The 18,880-nt window shown below is 64.2% G+C and overlaps 1 protein-coding gene across 1 annotated transcript in view; it reads right to left on the reverse strand.

The window, feature by feature from the left end:
- Nucleotides 1-911: 911 nt before the first annotated feature.
- The window catches only part of LOC102432834 (signal peptide, CUB and EGF-like domain-containing protein 1), a gene marked incomplete at its 3' end in the record, with an annotated part of 41,992 nt that continues 24,023 nt past the window's right edge, over nt 912-18,880 (reverse strand). The window contains 10 exon segments of the mRNA XM_014449984.1: nt 912-1,046; nt 1,691-1,807; nt 2,617-2,721; nt 3,036-3,155; nt 5,793-5,808; nt 5,810-5,859; nt 5,862-5,915; nt 7,334-7,450; nt 9,850-9,972; nt 13,896-14,012. Coding sequence (XP_014305470.1) covers nt 912-1,046; nt 1,691-1,807; nt 2,617-2,721; nt 3,036-3,155; nt 5,793-5,808; nt 5,810-5,859; nt 5,862-5,915; nt 7,334-7,450; nt 9,850-9,972; nt 13,896-14,012 — 954 coding nt within the window.

Here is an 18,880-nt window from a genome sequence, read left to right on the forward strand (position 1 = left end):
CACTGCCACACATCCCCTCCCCAGGGCACACCCACTGACGGTGCTCCTGCTGCCACTCAAACATCCTGCCACCGTCCCCAGGAACAGGCCCAGCTCCCTGGCCTCGCACCCAGGGCCCCTCCTGGCGTGGTTCCCGCGGCGAACTCCGCTTCAGACGCCCTGCCTGCCACACGGTGTTCTGGACACATCTTGCTCTCTGACCTGTGCCTTGGCCTGTTCTACTGCTCTGCCTGGATGCCATCCCGGCCCCTCTCCCTTGGGAGAACTTTCATTTCAAGCCCCGAGTCCCATGGCACCTCTGGGAGGACTTCCTGGGCCGCCCGGGGGCGGACTTCAGGTGCCCGTTGGTTCTCACGCCCTCCACCTCGCGTCTCCCCAGCACGGGGTGGGCTGTGTGCACCTCTGCCTCCCCGAGGCTGGAAGTGCCACCAGTGGGGGGGCCCTGGTCTGGTCCCCGCATTCCAGTGTCCAGGGGCTGGGCACACACAGCCACATGTGCTGACAGATCTCAACTCCTCTCACCGCTCACCACTCACTCACAGCCAAGAGGAAGGTGTTGGTACGAAACATGAGCCAGAATTACCAGCCCGGGGAGCCCGGGAAGACAGGCCTTTGGCTGGTCTGTTCTGGGAAGGCTGCGGGTTAGCCCTCCAGGCCCCCGTGAGGGCGGGGAGGGTGGAGAGGCGTGTGGCTGTCCCTGGGCCCTGAGCCCTGCTCCTCTCATGGCTCTGGGACTCCTCTGCCATCCTGGCTCCGGGCAGTTCCTCTGCCAGTCCTCGCCTGCCAGGCTGGCCTCGACCTCCAGCAGCTGTGGCTGGGCTGGGAGCCAGCGCCATGCCCACAGATCTTGCCACCCCCCCGTGTGCGGGCCTCCCTGACGCCCTCCACAGCCCGGGGGACCCCTCACCCACCTGAGGCCTCTTCCTTTGTCTCCACCTCAAACTCTGCTGTGATGTGGGTCACCTCTTTGGATGGGGACTTCCGGCCACGGCGCCTCTTCTTGGAGGAGTCACACTTGAGGGTCACAAAGGTCACGTGGCTGTTTTCTGGACAAGGCAGGGGCCGCTGTGGCCAAGTGGCACAGGCAGGGAGCAGGTCCTACCCAGCCGTGCACACAATGGCCTCATGGTCCCAGGTGCACACGGGGAGCTGAGGCTGGAGGCCAGGGCTGGCTCTAGGTGCCAGAGGGGCTGGTGGCTGAGCCGGCTCTGCCGGCCCTCGGAGCCCATCCCCGGAGACGCCTCCTGCACATCCCAGTGCAGCTGCACCAGGCGGCTCCGCTCAGGGCGGGGAGCAAGCCTGAGGGGCTCGGCGATCTTCATGGAGGCAGAGCGGAGCTGCCTCCCTCCCGGTCCCTCTCACCAGGCTTCCCCGCTAGTCTCCACTGGACCTCCTCCTGGGCCGCCCTCACTGAGGAACGCATTGCTGAGCGAGCCCCGTGATTCCTGCCACTGGACAGCCAGGCAGAAAGCCCTTGCTCTGGGGGCTCACTGACCCCCGGTGAGGCAGCGACGATGGTCCCACTTCCTGCTGGCCACCTTCCCAGGGACCCCATCGTGGTCTACAGTGCGCAGGTGTGGCCGCTGGGCTGAGGGCCAAGGGGTAGCTTTCAGCAGCCCCCGCCCTGGCTCCCAGCTCCCAGGCACGGTAACCCCGCCCTGTGTGGGCTGGTACCGGGTGGCCCACTCACCCAGCAGCAGCTGCCTTGGGGCCTCCTTGGCTGGCTCCCGGCTGCGGGGCCGGAGGTGGCACTTGGCATCTCGGATCTTGAAGCGCGCCTTCTGCCTGATGGGGGTGGCGGGGGCACCTGGGGAAACCAAAGTCCCCCAGGTGGTGGCCTCTCCTGTGGGCAGGAGGTGGTGGGGCCGGGGCTGCAGAGGGAGTGCCTGGGTGTGAGGGGCTGCCAGGGGGAGGGGCCCTCCGCTGCCTCACTGCTCTCCCTGTGAGGCCCGAGAAAGGTGAAGTGCGGGTGGTGGGGGCAGGCTGGAGCCAGGGCCTTCCAGCCAGAATCTTCTGTGGAGGAAGGAAGGCCCGCACCCTAACCCCCACCCCAGAGCCAGCTCCCGTGGCCTGGGTGTTCAGGGAAGCGGGAGAGGAGAGAGGGCAGCCGGGAGGGAGGGTGGAAGTCTCAGATGCCTGACCACTGCTTCCTTGGAGGAGCAGACCAGAGCCCCTGGACTAAGGCAGCAGCAGTCACAGGTGCTGAGAGTCACGTCGTGGGTTAGACACACGCAAAGGCCATGCCACTGAGTCCGCAGCCTGGACGGGACAGGCGGGGGACACAGCCTGCTCCTGCCGGGTGGCAGCTGCCTGGGCCACGCTGGCACTTGGGGGCAGGGTCTTCCCTGGCAGCGCTGACTCAGGAGCTTTTAGAACTTAATGGCTCCAGCGGGTAGGACTCGCGGCCCTGAAACCCACACCCTAAATTCAGCACCTCAGGGTCAACGAGCCACTCTGTGCTGGGGTCCAGGCGCCTCGGGGTCAGAGGAGTCCTTCCGTGGTCCCAGCCCGCGGCCTGCTGGCTCCCAACACCCAGGAAGCTCCCCTCTGGGCCGTGCCCACCCCTCCCCCCCTACCATGGAGCACCCGGGGGGGCGCACGGCCAGGCCAGGCTACCTGCGCAGCTGGGCCCGGTGCTGGAGCTGGTGCCGTTGCGCTTCTGCGGCGTCCTGCCCTGGAGGCTGGGGACCCCGCAGCTCAGACTGTAGCTGTTTTCTGAGTCTGCGGAGAGGTGGGTGGTGAGGCGCACCCGGCACCCTCTTCCAGCGCCCCAGGTCCCCCGGGCCTCCGAGGGGCAAGGGAACGAGATGAAGGTCAGGGCCTAGCCTGTGTCAATTCCTTTCTGCGACGAGACTACAGGGTACGCGGAGCGGAGGGACACTGTGGCCCGTGGAGACCAGGCAGCTGCCCAGGGCCACTCTGTGAGCAGGGCTGGGCCTCACCCCCCTCAGGCTCCTTCCTGGGGAGCAGCAGGAGCGGGGGCTGGACCGGGGAAGGAGCCCCCACCCAGCCCATCCCGGGACGGCCTGGGTTACCTGGCACAAAGTGCGTGTGGGCCGGGCAGGCGAGGGAGCAGCTCTCCACCCCGCCCGCCTTGCTGCACCACAGCTGGGCCCGGGGGAAGGCCTTGGCCGGAGAAAGGCACCCGCCTGTGTCTGAGAAGGAAGACAAGAGAGGTGTGAGGGGCCACGGAAGGGGCTTTCTGAGGGGGACTCCCCCTCACCTGTCCCAGGGCCAGACCGTCTCGGTGGGAAGGGGCCGGGAGACGGCAGAGTCCACAGGCCCAGGATTCGGGCTCGATCCCTAGCGGGCAGCGCACCGTGCACGGCTGACGAGGACACACAGCGCGGCCAGCGTACGCTGGGCAGCGTTCGGCAGCACAGGGAATGAGGGCCTTGGCCGCACGGCTCAGTCGTGAGCGCATCAGCCTGAGGACTGGAGGCTCTCAGGTTCGTTCCCTGTCAAGGGCGTGTGCTTGGGTGGCAGGTTCAATCCCCGTTCCTGGTCGAGTCCCAAGTGGACGACAACCAATGGATGGGTCTCTCTCACATGGATGTTTTCCTCTGTCTCTTCCCCTCCCCACTCCCTTCCACTCTGAAAAATATCAATGGAAAAAATATCCTCACTCCTTGAGGGAGGATTTAAAAAAAAAAAAAAGGACCGAGGCCCTGGCAGCTCCGACGTCAGCGAACCCTGCAGACACTGACTGGCCGCCTGGGCCTGGGCCGGAGGGAGACGGGGAGTGACGGCTATGGGCTGGGTTTCTTTTTGGAATGAAAACGCTCTAGAACTGACAGGGGTTGCACAGCTGTGACTGTGCTGCAAACCACCGACTCACACACTTTATTATTTTTAAAGCATTTTACTTGTTTGTTTATTTATGTATTTATTTTGTTAATACTCGTCCAAGGATATTTTTCCATTGATTTTTTTAGGGAGAATGGAAGAGAGAGGGAAAGACAGAGAGACACATCGATGTGAGAGAAACACAGCGATTGGTTGCCTCCTGCACAAGTCCCGACCAGGAATCCCCAGGCTGGGGAGGAGCCTGCAACCAAGGTACGTGCCCTTGACTGGAATCGAATCCGGAACCCTTTGGTCTGCAGGCTGACACTCTATCCACTGAGCCAAACCAGCTAGGGCCCTCTTTATTTTTATTTATTTATATTTAAATACATTTTTATTGATTTCAGAGAGAAAGGGAGGAGAGAGAGAGAAACAGCAACGATGAGAGAGAATCATTGATCGGCTGCCTCCTGCACAACCCCTACTGGGGATTGAGCCCACAACCCGGGCATGTGCCCTTGACCGGAATTGAACCTGGGACCCTTCAGTCTGCAGGGTGACGCTCTATCCACTGAGCAAACAGGCTAGGGTTCGAATCACACACTTTAAATGGGTGAATTGCATGTCTCTCAATAAAGCTGTTAATAAAAACAAATCCAAAACCCAAGAGGAAGAAAGAGGCATGTCCTAGAGAAAGTCTGTTGGCTCCGTAGCTCCGGTAAACACCAGCCCCAGCAGGACCCCAAGGAACTGGTGGGCACAGCCCCAGGCAGGAAGGCAGTGCCCGGCGGGCAGGCTTCTCAGCACCAGCCATGCTCCCGAGACCTGACCACACAGCCCAACACGCCTTCGCCCACGTCGGCAGGACCAGTGCGCTCCGCTCAGCGTGATAGGTCTGACTTCCTGATTTCCAGTATTGAGTGATGGCGTTCTTCTCTCAAAAGATACTACGAGTGACTAGCTGCTAGCTCTGCTCTAGTGCTGGGGTTCAGCAGGGAACAAGACAGCCCCCCAATCCTGCTCGCTGTGCAGAACACACACTCCAGTGAGGACAGCCACAGCCCGGGAGGGTGGGAACAGCCATTGTGTCTGGAGGTCGGGGCGGGGGGGGGGGGGGGTGCAGTGGAGGAAAGGAAAGGGGAAGTACCGGGAGGGCGGAGGGTGAGGGGGGCGGATGGTGTCCGGGTTGTGCTCAGAGTAAGGAGCCTCCAGTCACAGGAGTGTGTGCCCCCCCTGTGCTCGGGGGAGGACCACATCCAGGAGCTCAGTGGGTGACGTGGGGCAAGGAGGTGAGGGGACGGCCACCAGGCCAGGCTGCAGCGGCCTCTGGCCATGCAGAGAGCTGGGGCTTTGCTTCTGGGAGGAGTCCCAGCGGGCTCAGAGCAGACAGGACTCGGGGCTACAAGGCTCGCTGGCTGCCCTGGGCAGTCCCCGCACCCAGAGCAGGCCCGGCACAGGGTGGGCAGTCAGTATGTGCTTGTGCAGCCAGTGAGTGTGGGGGACTGTCCAGACCCCGAGCACCAGCAGAGGGCGGAGGATCCCTCGCTCTAGGAGGCCTGCCTCACGCTGAGGGGCTGGCAGCCTGGGCAGGGGTGGGTCTGGAGAGACCCGGATGCTCCCCTGTGCTCCCCACCCAGGCTCTGCTGCTGCTGCACCCGGAACCCCCACCCCCACCAGCTCCTTGGCAGGACAAGGGGGAGCCAAGGCCTCCACTCCCTTCCTCTGAGCCTCCAGCTCCTCCTGAGCCCACTGCACATGCTGTGCTGTACATGCTGAGCCCAGGACCCCACCCCCCAGGTCTGTCTGTGCTCAGCTGACTCCTGGTGCTCCGCCACCACGTCCCCTCGCTTCTGTAGGCCTCATTCTTGTCAGCCAGGGGCCAGCAGCAGAGGCTCCTGCCCAGCACCTGCCTGCAGAAGCCACTGCCCCTCCCTGCCCACCAGGCACGGAACAGAGGGTGGGTCCCAGCGATGCCCACCCCAGGGCACCTGCCCCAGGGCACTCACCCACGCAGTCCTTCCGGGTTCCAGTGGAGTCGCCTCCCCGGGGGGCAGACGCACTCGAAGCTGCCTTGGTGTTGACGCAGCCCTGGTCGCAGCTCCCGTTGCTCATGCTGCACTCGTCCACGTCTGCAGCACAGGCGGGGGGAGGGCAGAGGGTAAGGGCAGGAGGGGCAGGACTGGTCAGCCCAGGCCACGCCCTCGGGGCAGGAGGGCTGGGAATCCCCTGACCCTAGCCTGACACTCACTGTGCAGATACGGGGCTGCACACATCACACATCCAAGCATGCACACACCCGTGAACACACACACGTGAGCACACACAAGACTCCCACACACACTGACACACCCCTCTTGCTCAGACGGGGGCCCGGCAGAGCAGTGGCACAAAATTAAAGTTCCCATCAGGTCGTGGGGCAGGAGGAGCACTGGCCCAGGGACCTTGCGGCCTCTTCTCACCGTGGGACTTGGGACAGGCCCTTCCCAGCCCCGCCTCCTGTCACCTCTGAGCCCTTCCTCCTCGGACCGCCAAAGGCCAAAAGCTCCCGTCGTGGGGGAGGGCTAGACTGCATTCACACTGGGTGCACGACTGTGAGCACCCGGCCGCCCACATTTGGGGAACGGCCGGCCCAGGGAAGCTGGTGCCCAGGTTTTGGGGAGTCCCTGCAGCCTACCCCAGGTGCCACCCCCAGCACCAGCTGTGCCCGATCACTTCCCTGCCCCACCCAGCGAGCCCTCACGGCTGCCCCAGGCACAGGGAGGGAAGAGACACCCAGGACCACAGGGGACGCGTGTGCACACACCTGCCAGTCCCAAGTCTGTGCCTCCTCTGCGCCCCTCCCGCCCTGCCCGAGCTCCGGCAGCTCCGGCAGCTCTGGCTCCCATGTCTGGAGCCGTCTCCACACTGGTGCCCGGGTCCCACTCTCCTAAACACATGGCAGCCAGAGCAGTCTCGGTACATGAACTTGGCCATGTCCCAGTCCTGAGTAAAGCTTCCAGCGGTTTCTCTTCTCACAGGGAATAGAGCCCAAGTCCCCTCCAGGCTCATGAAGCCCCATATCCCACCTGCACCTCCCGCCATGCTCACGGGGCTCTGGCCTCCCTGGCTGCCTCTGGGTCACTCTGCCTCAGGGCCTTTGCACAGGCTGACCCCTCTGACAGGCTCCCCCTCACCTTGACCCGACCACTCCTCCTTTAGGATCCCTTACCGCCTCCTGCTCTGCCCTTCTCTGTCGCCACCTCTCCCACTGAATGAACTGCCCACGGGATTCTCTGTGGCGACCACCCTCCTCCAGACGGGAGTTCCCTGTAGCTGTTTCCTTGCCCACAACCTGGCCAAGGCTTAGCACCCAGTGGGTACTTGCTGCCCCCCCTATCCTCCTGCCTTTCCTTTGGCTGAGCCCCTCTGCCCACCAGTCCCCAGCCTCCCTTAGCCCCCCAGGCTGGTCAGGGTGAGGGTGAGGGGGAGGGTGTGGGGTGCGGTGCAGGGGGCCGTGCGGCCGGCGCGTGCCTCGGGGGGAGGTGGCCTTGGAGGGCGGGCTGCAGACCTCCGCAGTGGGTTGTCCCGTAGAGCGTGTAGCCGCGGTGGCACACACACTGGAAGCTGCCTGGGGAGTTGACACAGATGTGGTCGCAGGTCCGCGCGAAGGAGCACTCGTCAACGTCTGCGTGGCCACAGGGAGAGAGTTTGGGGAGGCGTGTCAGGTGGGTGGAGGGGCACGCCTGCCCCGGGGCCGGCTCAGTGCACAGCCCACCGGCTTCCTGTCGCTGCCTGGCTTTCCTTTGTCTCCACTGCCTGTGCTTCCAGGAGCCACCTCGTGTCTTCTCTGGAGGTGGGCAAGGTGGGAATATCTTGAATGGAAGGGTTATTATGAATTTCTGCCGTTTTAATACCCCACAGTTAACTGTGATTAGGATTGGATTTTAATTTTTTTAATATATTTTTATTGATTTCAGAGAGGAAGGGAGAAAGAGAGAGAGAAATCTCAACGACGAGAGAGAATCATTGACTGGCTGCCTCCTGCACGCCCCCCAGTGGGGATTGAACCCACAACCCAGGCATGTGCCTGACTGGGAATCGAACTGTGACCTCCTGGTTCATAGGGCAATGCTCAATCACTGAGCCACACCGGCCGGATTGGTCTTTAACCCACCCCTGCAGGAAACTGACAGGGGCTAAGGACGCAGCTGAACTGGGGCATGAAGCCAGGCCTCCTGGTTGCTGACCAAAGTATGTTTTCCCATCACCCCACATGCCTCTTCAGGAAACAAGGGAAACAGCAGACAGACAGGAGCAGGGGGAGATATGCTGCCCATGAGGGGAGTAAGGGCCTGGACAGCATGTGAAACCTGACTCTGAGTTTCCTGGCAGCCGGGGTGAAAAGGAAGAGTGCTTGCTGCTGGAGATGGAATAAGCCACATGCCCACAGGAGACAGGTCTGAGCTGCCGAGAATTCGGAGAAGAACAGCTCCTGCGGGACAGGTGATGGCGCCTGCTTCTCCATGGGCCCTGCAGAGGGAGCTCATTCTCTGAGCACGTTAGCTCATGTGACTGCACGCGTGTTCAGAATACGTGTGTGTTTGCAATAACACGTGCTGTGGGCGCTCAAAGGAGGCTGTGATCCCTTCTGGGTGGGGGTCCGGGGAGAGCTGATGCTGTGGCTCCTGGGCTAGTTTGCAATGAAGGAGTTAGGGTGCGGGAGGGAGCTGCAGGCAAAGGCGGGAGGTGGCAGCACAGGGCGCCCAGGGATTGTGAGGAGCTCAGGGGGGCTGGGGAGGTGTCTGGGGTCCCCATCCCCAGGGCCCTGAGTCCAAGCAAAGGCGCTTAGACCCCTCCCTGCTGGAGCTGGGGAGCCCTGGGTAGTGCGGGGGCAGGGGTGGGGCATGGCCAGAGCCCCAGGCCTTAGAGATGAGTCTGGAAGAGGCTGGAGAAGACACGGCCAGAGACCAGAAGCAGACACGTGGCCGCCTCCTCTTCCACCTTGGCAGCTCCCGCCTCTCTCACAGGGCAGCTGGGGATGCAAGTCAGGGGCCCCTTTCAGCCCCCACAGGGCAGAGGGAGAAACAAAGTCGAGTGCAGAGTGCCATGATTGGGGCCTGGACAGATGCTGAGCTCCCAGCACACCCTTGTGCCCTGAGAGGGAGCCTGGCCCTGGGTTGTGCTGAGCCCCTGGATGGGCTGGCCCTGGGCCCTCCGCACCCTCAGGGCCTCGAGCTGCCTCGGAGCCAGGCTCTGAGCGGCAATCACGGGCAGAAGCTGCAAGCCCCACAGCCAGACTCGGCCATGCGTGGCTGAGCTACTGGAACCCTGTGGACACGAAATAACTAAACCGTAACAGTACTTGTGGCAGGCTTCCCTGGCCCGGCCCTCAGCACCCCCTCCCAAAGCTGGCCCCCAGGGCACCCCTGTATTCTCAGTGGCCTCGTCCAGCCCCACAGAGCTCCCGCTGTGGTCCCCAAGCTCCCTCAGCCCAGCAGTGCCACTTCCTGGGTGGGTTTACCGCCCTGGCTCCCCCTGGAAAATGCCTTTTTCAAGCATTTCGCCCGCGCCCCACCTCAGGAAGCCCTCCGACCACTCTCCCCACTGCTCACGCCCTGGGCTCCTTCTGAACCGGGATGTCGGCTGGACTTATCCCGCGCTCTGATTCTTGGCTTCTGCCCAGATTTCTCCTCCCATTACCCTGCTCCTAGCAGGTGCCGGGACCCTATAAAGGACGGCGGAGAGCACCTGCAGTGTGCTGTTGCTTCCACCAGGTGGCAGCACTCCACCGCTGAGGCCATGGGAGGAGGGGAGGGGACACAGCTGATAATCTCTGCTACCCACGGGCTGTGCCCCCTGGGACCCCTGCTGCTCTCTCCCTGGGCCCTGGAGTCATAAAGGACAGGGAGGCGGGGAGGGCAGGCGCACATGCTAAGGACCCCAATACTCGACCTGTTTCTCCCAGAGCCGGGACAGCCGGCAGGTGGACCACCCCACCCCGCACTCGCCTCCTCTCCCAGAGCCGGGACAGCGGGAGGGGAAGGGGCCGGGTGGACGGCACGCCCTGGCACCGAGAAGGCTCACCTTGGCACGTCCGCTCGTCGGTCAGCAGCTTGTAGCCCTTGCGGCAGCCGCACTCGAAGCTGCCCACGGTGTTGCGGCAGGAGTGGTCGCAGCCCCCGTTGTTGGCCAGGCACTCGTTGATGTCTGTGGAGCCAAGCGCGGGGCGAGGAGCATGGGCTACAAGTGGGGGTGACGGCCCAGCACCGCCCTTCCCTACCTGCTGTGCCCACTGCCCAGGGCTGGCCTCAGTTTCTGCACTGAACATAAGGATGGGGGGGTCCCAGCTCAGCAGGGGGTCAGGAGGATGGTGACACCACTTCCCCCGGACGTGGCATCGGGTGCTGTCGGGCAAGACAACGGGAGGCCGAGGGCCCTGTGTCCTCTCACCACCTGAGAGGGCAGCTGCAGGGCAGTGAGGCCTGGGGCAGGCGGCTGCCTTCCCACGGCTGTGACCTTGACTCTCGGTCTGTGAGACCAGGATCGGAAGCACCTCGAGGGTAAGAGAGTGACACGGGTCAGCGCTCAGTGGACTCGCAGTGCCCGCTGGTGGAGGCGCTGCAGGCAGACGCTCAGTCTGCCTCTTCCTGCTTGCCCACCCCGATGCCGGCCTGTTGGTCGGAGCCGTTCTTCACTCAGCACTTGACGAGCGTGGCCCGGCCCCACGCCTCACCCTCAGTCCGAGCGTCCCGCGGAGGAGGCCTCCGCCGGCACCTGGGGTGATGGCAGCCGTCTCCCTCCCACGCGGCCTGTGGGCTGCCGCAGCCTGAGCTCCCTGCCCTGCCAGCTTTGCTCTAGGCTCTGGCCAGCTGCCAGACGGTCAAGAGACCCTGCCTCTGAGGTGCTCCCCGTGGGCCGGCCCTCAGCCCCCAGGTGGTCACCCCTCCGGACAGGACCCAGCAGGTAGTTAGAGAAGGAAGAGCTGACCTCCAGGACGGGTACACAGGAAGCAGCACAGAAAGGGCGCTCCGCCTGGGCCTCTGGCCCCTCTCAGCAGGGCTGCCCACTCAGGTTGCAGCGCCCACTGGGCCTGACCTGAGCCGAGGCCGCACGCCCCCGTCCCGTGCCACAGGCACCTCCCTGGGAGCAAGGTCACTCTGCGCCAGGTGCCGGAGTCCCAGGCAGGAGACTGGTCCCATCCCGCCCCTCGCCATGCTGCTCTCGCTTTCCCCGCAGCCTCGAGAAGGCAGACGAGAAGTCGGCGAGGCCTGCCCAGGCAGAGGCCCCGGCATCGCCACTGTTGCCTCCCCTGGGGATTATGGGAAGATGGGGATCTCTAACTGGAAGCTTCTCGCAGAGCGAAGGCCCGCCTCAGCCCTGCCCCAGCCGGCTGTGTGACCTGGGCAGGGAAAGGCACCTCCCTGGGCCTCGGGCTCCCAGTGTCGCTGGTGAGACTGACCCTGCACGTGGGACTGCCTTCAGGGACGCCTCAGGCCCCTGCAGCCGCGGTGCCATCCCTCCCCATCTGGACCTGTCGGCTAAGGGCTGTCATAGCAACCAGACAGGCGGCAGGAGGCATGTTTGCTCAGGCCAGGCCGGTGCAGCAGGCTGCTGGGGTCACCACCTGGGAAGCAACCCCCAGCTGCAGCCGTGACACACTGTGGGAGCCCTGGGCAAAGATGGCTCCTCTACCTTCATTCTGACGTGGGGCATGTGGGGGGGGGGGGCTCGGAGGGCAGCTCCTCTTCTCACTTCCTGCCCCTCTAGACTCCCCTCCTTCTCCACTGTGCTCCCACCAGCCCTCGCCCGGCGGCCAGAGTCCCCTTCCTGTCCACGGGTCTTCTGTGACCTCCCGCTGTCCCAGAGGAAAGGCCAGTCCCGTTGCAGGCCGGGCCCGGCCCCCTTGCCTGCTCTCTCTGCCCCAGGCTCCTGTCTGGGCAGCCCCCACCCAGCCTGCCCCTGGGAACACTGACCCGGAAGCCTTCTCTGACCTTCTCTCAGTTAGCTGCTCCCTTGTCACTGGGCCTGCCCTCAGGGCTATGGAAGGGCCTCAAGCACAGGGGCCGGGGCGTGGGTATCAGGCCCGTCGGGAGCTCAGGGCCTGGCACAGGCTGGCACAGTGACACCCAGGGGTGCTCACTGGATGGATGGGTGAGTGAGGAAACGAGGGAGTTGGGGGGCTGAGAGGAGGGCGGCGTCTCGAGCCATCTGCTGGAACATTCAAATGGTCAGTGTTCGAGGGTCAGCACTCTGTGTGTGGGAGGGGGAGGACGCAGCCTGGCCACCCAGAGGCATGCGGGTGAGGGCTTTCGGGTGGGAGCAGAGGGAGGAGCTGGGGGAGTGGGCTGGGTGGAGGGGCAGAGGCAGGAGAGGGAGGAGAGGAACAGGCGGTGGGTGGGGTTCTCTGTTCTGGAAGGTGCTGGGAAGAGTGGCTGGTGCCTGAGGAAACCCGGGCTCCAGCTCAAGAAGTGGAGGCCCCAGACGCCCTCCTCTCGGAAGGACCTGCTAGCAGGACACCCTTCCCAAGGTCATGGGTGCAGCCTTGAGACCGGACCTGGGCACTGCCTACTCCCTTGAAACAAAGCGAGGGCTTGGGGCGAGTCCTCTAGAACCCCCTTTCCCACCCGGCCTCCACCTGCCCTTGTGATCCCTCTGGATTTCCTGAGGCCTCTGCTACCTGACCTCCAGCCATTAGCTTGACAACGACCTTTCTGGTTCTGGAAGACACGGCCCCTTTGAGGCCGGTCCTCTGACACGCCCTCCAGGTCCGGCCAACACCAGGATGTACACGCTGCCTGAGGAGCGGAGCCCTGGGACTCGGCTGCGAGCCGAGGCTCTACAGCACCAAACCCTGGGGCCTGGGGTCAACGTTTGGTTTCCAGGGTCCCTGCCATGAAGACGTTAGGATGTCCTTATCCCGCATTCTAGACTAGTCCATGAACCCTAAGTCCTAATGCATCAGACAGCATCCAGACCCCTCTTCACCTTCACGCTCCGGGCCCAAGCCAGTGTCCCTGGAGCCTGGGTGAAGGTGGCAGCTGCCCAGAGACCAGCAACGGCCAGGGACCCTCCCCCAGGGAAAACCTGGCCTCGGCTGCCCCTGCCCAGTAGCTTTGGGGCCTCACCAAGGCTCAAAGGATGAAGGGCCAACCCCTTCCCTGGCCCACAGGCCCTGCACCATCTGGCCTCCCGGCCCCTCCCCAGACCTGGGTACTGCCTGCCTCTGGGACCTGGAAGCCCAGGCCCCGCGGCAGCCCCATGCCCTTGGAGGTGCTGCCCCGACCGTGCCTCTCCCTGGCCCTCCGCCTGCTCATGCCCAGGTCCGGCCCCTCCGCCTGGCCTCCAGCTCCCGCCAAGCTGGACTTCTCGGTCCAGCCCCGAGCAGGCTGGTTCACACTGATCCCCGTGATTGTGAAACATGAACATCTGTCTTCTGCACTCGACAGAAGACCTCAGGAACAGACTGCTTCATCCCGTCCCCCAGCTCCTGCCCGCAGGAGGGGCCCAGAAAACCCGTCTGGGACTGAGGGAGCGGCACTTCCTGCCTCCGGGCGGTGGGGCTGAGCAGCGGCCGCGTGCCTCCAAGCTCAGGGTCCTCAGCCCCCGGCTCCTCCTGTTCCAGCCGCAGACAGGTCCTTTGCACCCTCAGCTGAGACCCCCCTCCCCCACTTCACTCCTCCAGTGACAAGGACACAGAGTCCTTACTTTTTAACAGGGATGAGCAGACAATCCCATCAGGGATGAGCAGACCCTGCTTCCCGCGTCGCCCTGCGCCACGCGGTCACAGCCGTGGGGGTGAGGAAACGCGCCAGCCCGGCCCCTTGGGAACCACACGAATCACGAGGCCAGGAAGGCACCTGTCACCCAACGGTGAAGCCCAGTTCTGCTAAGAGAGCCTAGTTTTTGTGCCCCGGGACCTGGAGGAGCGCGGTGGAACCAGCATTCCCTGGGACGCCGTGGGGGCGCGGGTGCCGAGCCTCCCTCTGCTCAGCCCCTCCCCCCGACATGCGGACAACAGCTCAGCTTCCTGTCCCATGCCCACCCCACCGGCTGGCATCGCAGGCGCAGCCCTGCTCGCCTGCCTGCCGTGACGAGAGCGAGGCGGGCACTGCTCACGGCTCCGGGCTGACCTTTGCACGTCTTCCCGTCGGGCTGCAGGGTGAATCCCACAGGGCAGCTGCACCGCACGCCCGTGGCCGTGTCCTTGCACGTCCGGTCGCAGCCTCCATTGTTGACGGCACACGTCTCTGCGGAGGGAAAGAGACAGAGCTGCTTCGTCTCCTCGGACAGAAGCCACCTCCTCTCCCCACCCAGGGGGGTCTCCTGAGACAGGAGCCCTGAGTTCCAGTCTGGCTCTGAGACCCTCCAGCTGTGGGGCTTCGCTGAGCCTCAAGTTACCCATCTGTAAAATGGGAGAATGGCATCCTTTCCGGGGGTTGCTGGTGAACACCCATCATGATGATGGTGGACAGGGCGATGTTTGCAGACTGCAGAGGGTGGGCTTGGGTAAAGGTACTACCAACAGGGTCCCCCTACTCCTGGGGGCCAGTGCCGATGGGCCTGGCTGGTATTTAACACCCGGCCAGGTTCCTAAAGCCTGGCCCTGCCTGGCTCAGGCGCCGAACCCAGGCTGCCGCTCGCGGGGGCTCCCACACGCACCCCAGCACGCCGGCCTGTGGCCCTGAGCCCGGGGTTTGCAGAGCGCGCACCATCCATCACCGCAATGAGGCCGGGCCCAACATCTGTTCTCACTGAACGAGACGCCACAGGCATCTGGTTTGTGTCCACTTGAAGCTTGTCTAGGGCTTTTTTCCCTTTTGCAAATTCAAAGGAGCTGGAGTGGCTGTGGCACAACTGAGGTCACAGGACCTGTCGTGGTGAGAGTGATCCTCCCCAGGCCCGCAGGAGGGGCCGGCGGAGCCAGGTCGCCGGGGCGCAGGTGGCCCGCACACGAGGAGCCTGGCTCCCGGGCCTCGGAGCCTTCCCATCTGGGTTTCTTCCGAGCATCTGGCAGCTTTGATCTTGTGGGAACTGTGCCCGCCTGGGCTTCCCTCTTTCCTTGGCTGCTGGGAAGCGAAGGGCCATGGACTCCTCACTATTTTATGACCGCGATGCCCTGCCTGCCTGCCTTAGCTTCCCCTGGGCGCCTGGCCCGAGGCCTTTCCCGAGGCCCCCAGTTCATTCTGTCTGTCCATCCGTCTGTGGTACCTGACTCCTGCAGCTGCCTTTGGGCCTCTGCAAGGAGTCTGGCATGAGTGTGGGAGTGGTGACTAAGTGAATGCCTACCCCAGTTGCTCAGAGTCCTGACACTACTTAGACCAAGTTCCCGGTGCCTTCCCTTTGAACTTCAACTTGTGACGAGAGCTGTGCAGGGAGAGGAGGAAGCCGACTTTGCCTCCAGTGCGTGGGGTGTGCGTCTGGGCTCTGCGGGGTGGCTTCTGCCTCCTGTGTGCGCCTGGGCTCTGCGGGGTGGCCTCTGCCTCCTGTGTGCGCCTGGGCTCTGCGGGGTGGCCTCTGCCTCCTGTGTGCGCCTGGGCTCTGCGGGGTGGCCTCTGCCTCCTGTGTGCGTCTGGGCTCTGCGGGGTGGCCTCTGCCTCCTGTGTGCGTGGGGTGTGCGTCTGGGTTCTGCGGGGTGGCCTCTGCCTCCTGTGTGCGTGGGTTGTGCGTCTGGGCTCTGCGGGGTGGCCTCTGCCTCCTGTGTGCATGGGGGTGTGCGTCTGGGCTCTGCGGGGTGGCCTCTGCCTCCTAAGTGCGTGGGGTGTGCGTCTGGGCTCTGCGGGGTGGCTTCCCCATGCGGGGGTGGCCTCCTACCTCCCTGTGAGCGTCTCGGCTCCTCGGGGTTGGCCTCCTGCATCCCTATGTGCGTATGGGCTCTTCGGGGGTGCCCTCCCCCCTCCCTTGTGCGTGGGGTGTGCCCCCTGGGCTCTGCGGGGTGGCCTCTGCCTCCTGTGTGCGTGGGGTGTGCGTCTGGGCTCTGCGGGGTGGCCTCTGCCTCCTATGTGCGTGGGGTGTGCGTCTGGGCTCTGCGGGGTGGCCTTTGCCTCCTATGTGTGTAGGGTGTGCGTCTGGGCTCTGCGGGGTGGCCTTTGCCTCCTATGTGTGTGGGGTGTGTGTCTGGGCTTTGCGGGGTAACCGTGGGGGCTGCCTGAGCAGAGGCCACCAAGCTGTCTTTTCAAGGCCGAAGTCCACCATGACGGGACGCGCTGTCCCTCCCGCAGAAGGCGAGCCTCCTGGCCCTGGCCTGCCTTTCAGTGTCTCTACAACCCTGAGCCCTCAGCAGGGTGTGGCCAGCTTGGGGAGCTCGCTGCCCTGTGCGCTGGCCCAGGGTTTGGGAGGCCTCCTGCCTGCTGGGGTTTTAGGGTGCAGCTCAAAGACCAGACGGTTGCTGCCTTTCCCGGACTCACACAGGCTGGTCTCTGGCGAGCACAGGCCAAGTTCTGACTGGCACATGGCCCACCCCTGTCCTGTCTCCCTGCCAGACCACCTACTGGGGCACTGCCCTGGCTCTGTCACTCACTGACTGGCCAAGGAGGTCATCCCTGGGGGCTGGACCTCAGCACCCACACCTGACGGATGAGGACAAGCTTTCCCTTGCAGGGCTGCAGTGAGGGTCAAACAAACCCCCGACTTAGCCCGCCCGGCCCAGGTCCTGGCCCGTAGTAGTTGCTCAACAAATGCTAGTTTCCTCGCCTGGGGTTACAACCAGAGGGCAATCCCACCTCCCACCCCAAATCACAGAGCCCTCGCTCACCCACTGCCCGTGCAGCCTTTCACATGGAGACCCTCTCTGGAGGGGACAGAGCCCGTGCCTGTCCAGGTGCAGGGGACTAAGGCTCAGGCCTGGAGGGTGGGGCACACTGCGGGGGTGGGGGGTGGGGGGAAGGGGAGTTGCAGCAGGAGCTGGGAGCTGGGGCTGGGGCACAGCTGGTGGCCTTACCCAGTGATAGCAGGATGAGCACCAGGCCCCTCCATGATGGTGGAGGGGGTGTGGCACGGGCATGGGGTGTGGACCATGTGATCCTGAGACAGGGACCTGGCAAGACAGGCTCCAAGGGCCTCGCAGGCCCTCCCTGTCTCTGGAGGTTCCAGCAGGACACGGAATCTTGGCCCTCCAGAGCGGAAGGGGCTTCCAGAACCTGCTGGCCTCCTGCCCACTGCATGGATCGAGGCCAAGAGGGGGTGAGGTCAAGTCTGAGTGGCCACCCACTCTCTGGACCCCCATGCAGGCCTCTCCCTTGCCCTGTGCACACCTTTAGTCTCCCGAGTTGCCCCATGGTTGGTGCCTAAACTTCAGGTTTTAAGCCAGGGGCTCGGGGCCCTGTGGGCTATTCTTGGGTGCTGACCACCCCTTCCCACAGCTCCTCGTTATGGCGGGTCACTTACACCAGGCCCGTCTCAGCCTTCCAGGCCTTCGTCCCCCATGCTCAGGCAGCTCTGCGAGAGGCTGCTCGCCCTCTCCTCCCTGGTGGTCTCCCCACTGACCACCGCTCTCTAGGCAGAGTCTCCCCACTGACCACCGCTCTCTAGGCAGAGCGCCCCCTACCTCCCTGGCAGGGACGGTGCAGAGCGCCCCCTACCTCCCTGGCAGGAATGGTGCAGAGCACCAGGGCTGTGTGGCCAGGAAGTGGCAGAGCAGGTGGGACCTGCTGGACTAACCCCACCCCCCCGACAGCCTCAGTCTCCACTGGCCCCAGCCCCAGAGCCCCGATCGCCCAAGAATGCACTGGCCTCCATCCTGCAGCAGGGCTCCCGGCGTCATCAAGGCTCCCTCTGTCCCCAGGCCACATCCGAGAGGCCCTGCCACTTCCTCGACATCGGATCCCAGCACCTGCTCTTACTGCTCCCTCCTGGGCCCGGCCACCAGTGCCCTCCTCGGTGGCCTTCCCAGCCTCCCAGCGGTCCCTCCTCCTCCAGCCCCAAGCCCTGGCCAGTCCCTGCCTCCGGAGTCTGAGTCTCCTGAGGATGTGGAGACGGTAAGACAAGGTGGGCAAGTCGGCTCACAGTGTGCGCGTGTGAAGGTGGACTCGTGTCATTACTAATTACTGTGCTGTTTTCCGCATGAACAACTGTGAGCCGACCTTTGCCCCCTGTATTTACCGCAGGCTTCGTGCGAGGCCCGGACAGAAGGTGGCCGTGGCAGTGCTGTGTGAGCTGTCAGCTGTGACTGCGCCCGCTGTGGTGCCATTTCCTAGAACCCGTGCCTGCGGAGTCTTAGCCACAGTTTCCGGGCCCCTGCTCGGGGCTGGGAGCCGGGCCTAACAGTCCCTGGGCTCACGAGGCCCCAGTCCCATGGGCAGCTGGTGGGTTCACTCCTCTGTCCAACCAACAGACTGGGAACGACTCGGGGTGCTGGGCAGAGAGGAGCTGGAGATGAACCTGACACTGACCTGGCCTCAGAGGTTAAGGCATTTCAGGGAGACAGAACAGGACTGGGACCTCCTACCCCTGGGCCCATCCCACACGCAGACCCATCCACCATGAGTTCCTTTCCCAGGCCCCAGCCCCCGTCCCCGCAGCGGTCTCCCCGCTGACCCCAGCATCAGCACCGCAGAGGCTGACGTCTGCCGAGTGACGGGTAAAAGAACAAGACTCCAGAGGCCCTGCCAGGGAGGAACAGGTGGAGCGAGGTGACGGGCCCTGCACTGTCAGGCGGGGAGGCGAGTGCCTGAGACAATGCCCACAGCACAGGGTCCTGGGAGCCTACCAGCCACAGCCAGAGTCACGGGCACTGCAAGGCCAGGAAAGCTGAGGGCTGGACAGAGGGCACACGGGCTTCCCTGGGCACCAGCGCCAGCGCTGCATGCTCACCAGGATGCACCCCTAGGGTAGGGTGTGGGGGTGCACCTGCCCAGGAGCCTGTGTGTGGAGCTGGGTCTGAGGGACATGCTGGTGGCTGTTGCGATGGTGACCGTGGGGGGTGGGGGACTGGGAGAAGGCAGGGCGGTTGTGGAGGCCAGGACTGCAGCCCCGATGAGGGAGGGGGCTCCCAAGTCGGGGTCTGAGGGGAGTGGGAAGGGGCCCCAGGAGGCCCCCCCTGGCGCCTAGCACTGCTCTCTGGGGCAGATCCTTGGCCCCACAATCTCCAGGGCCCGGCCGGCCTGGGTCCTCACTCTGC

Source organism: Myotis lucifugus, unplaced genomic scaffold (assembly GCF_000147115.1).
Source record: "Myotis lucifugus unplaced genomic scaffold, Myoluc2.0 scaffold_1606, whole genome shotgun sequence".
Taxonomy (NCBI): Eukaryota; Metazoa; Chordata; class Mammalia; order Chiroptera; family Vespertilionidae; genus Myotis; species Myotis lucifugus.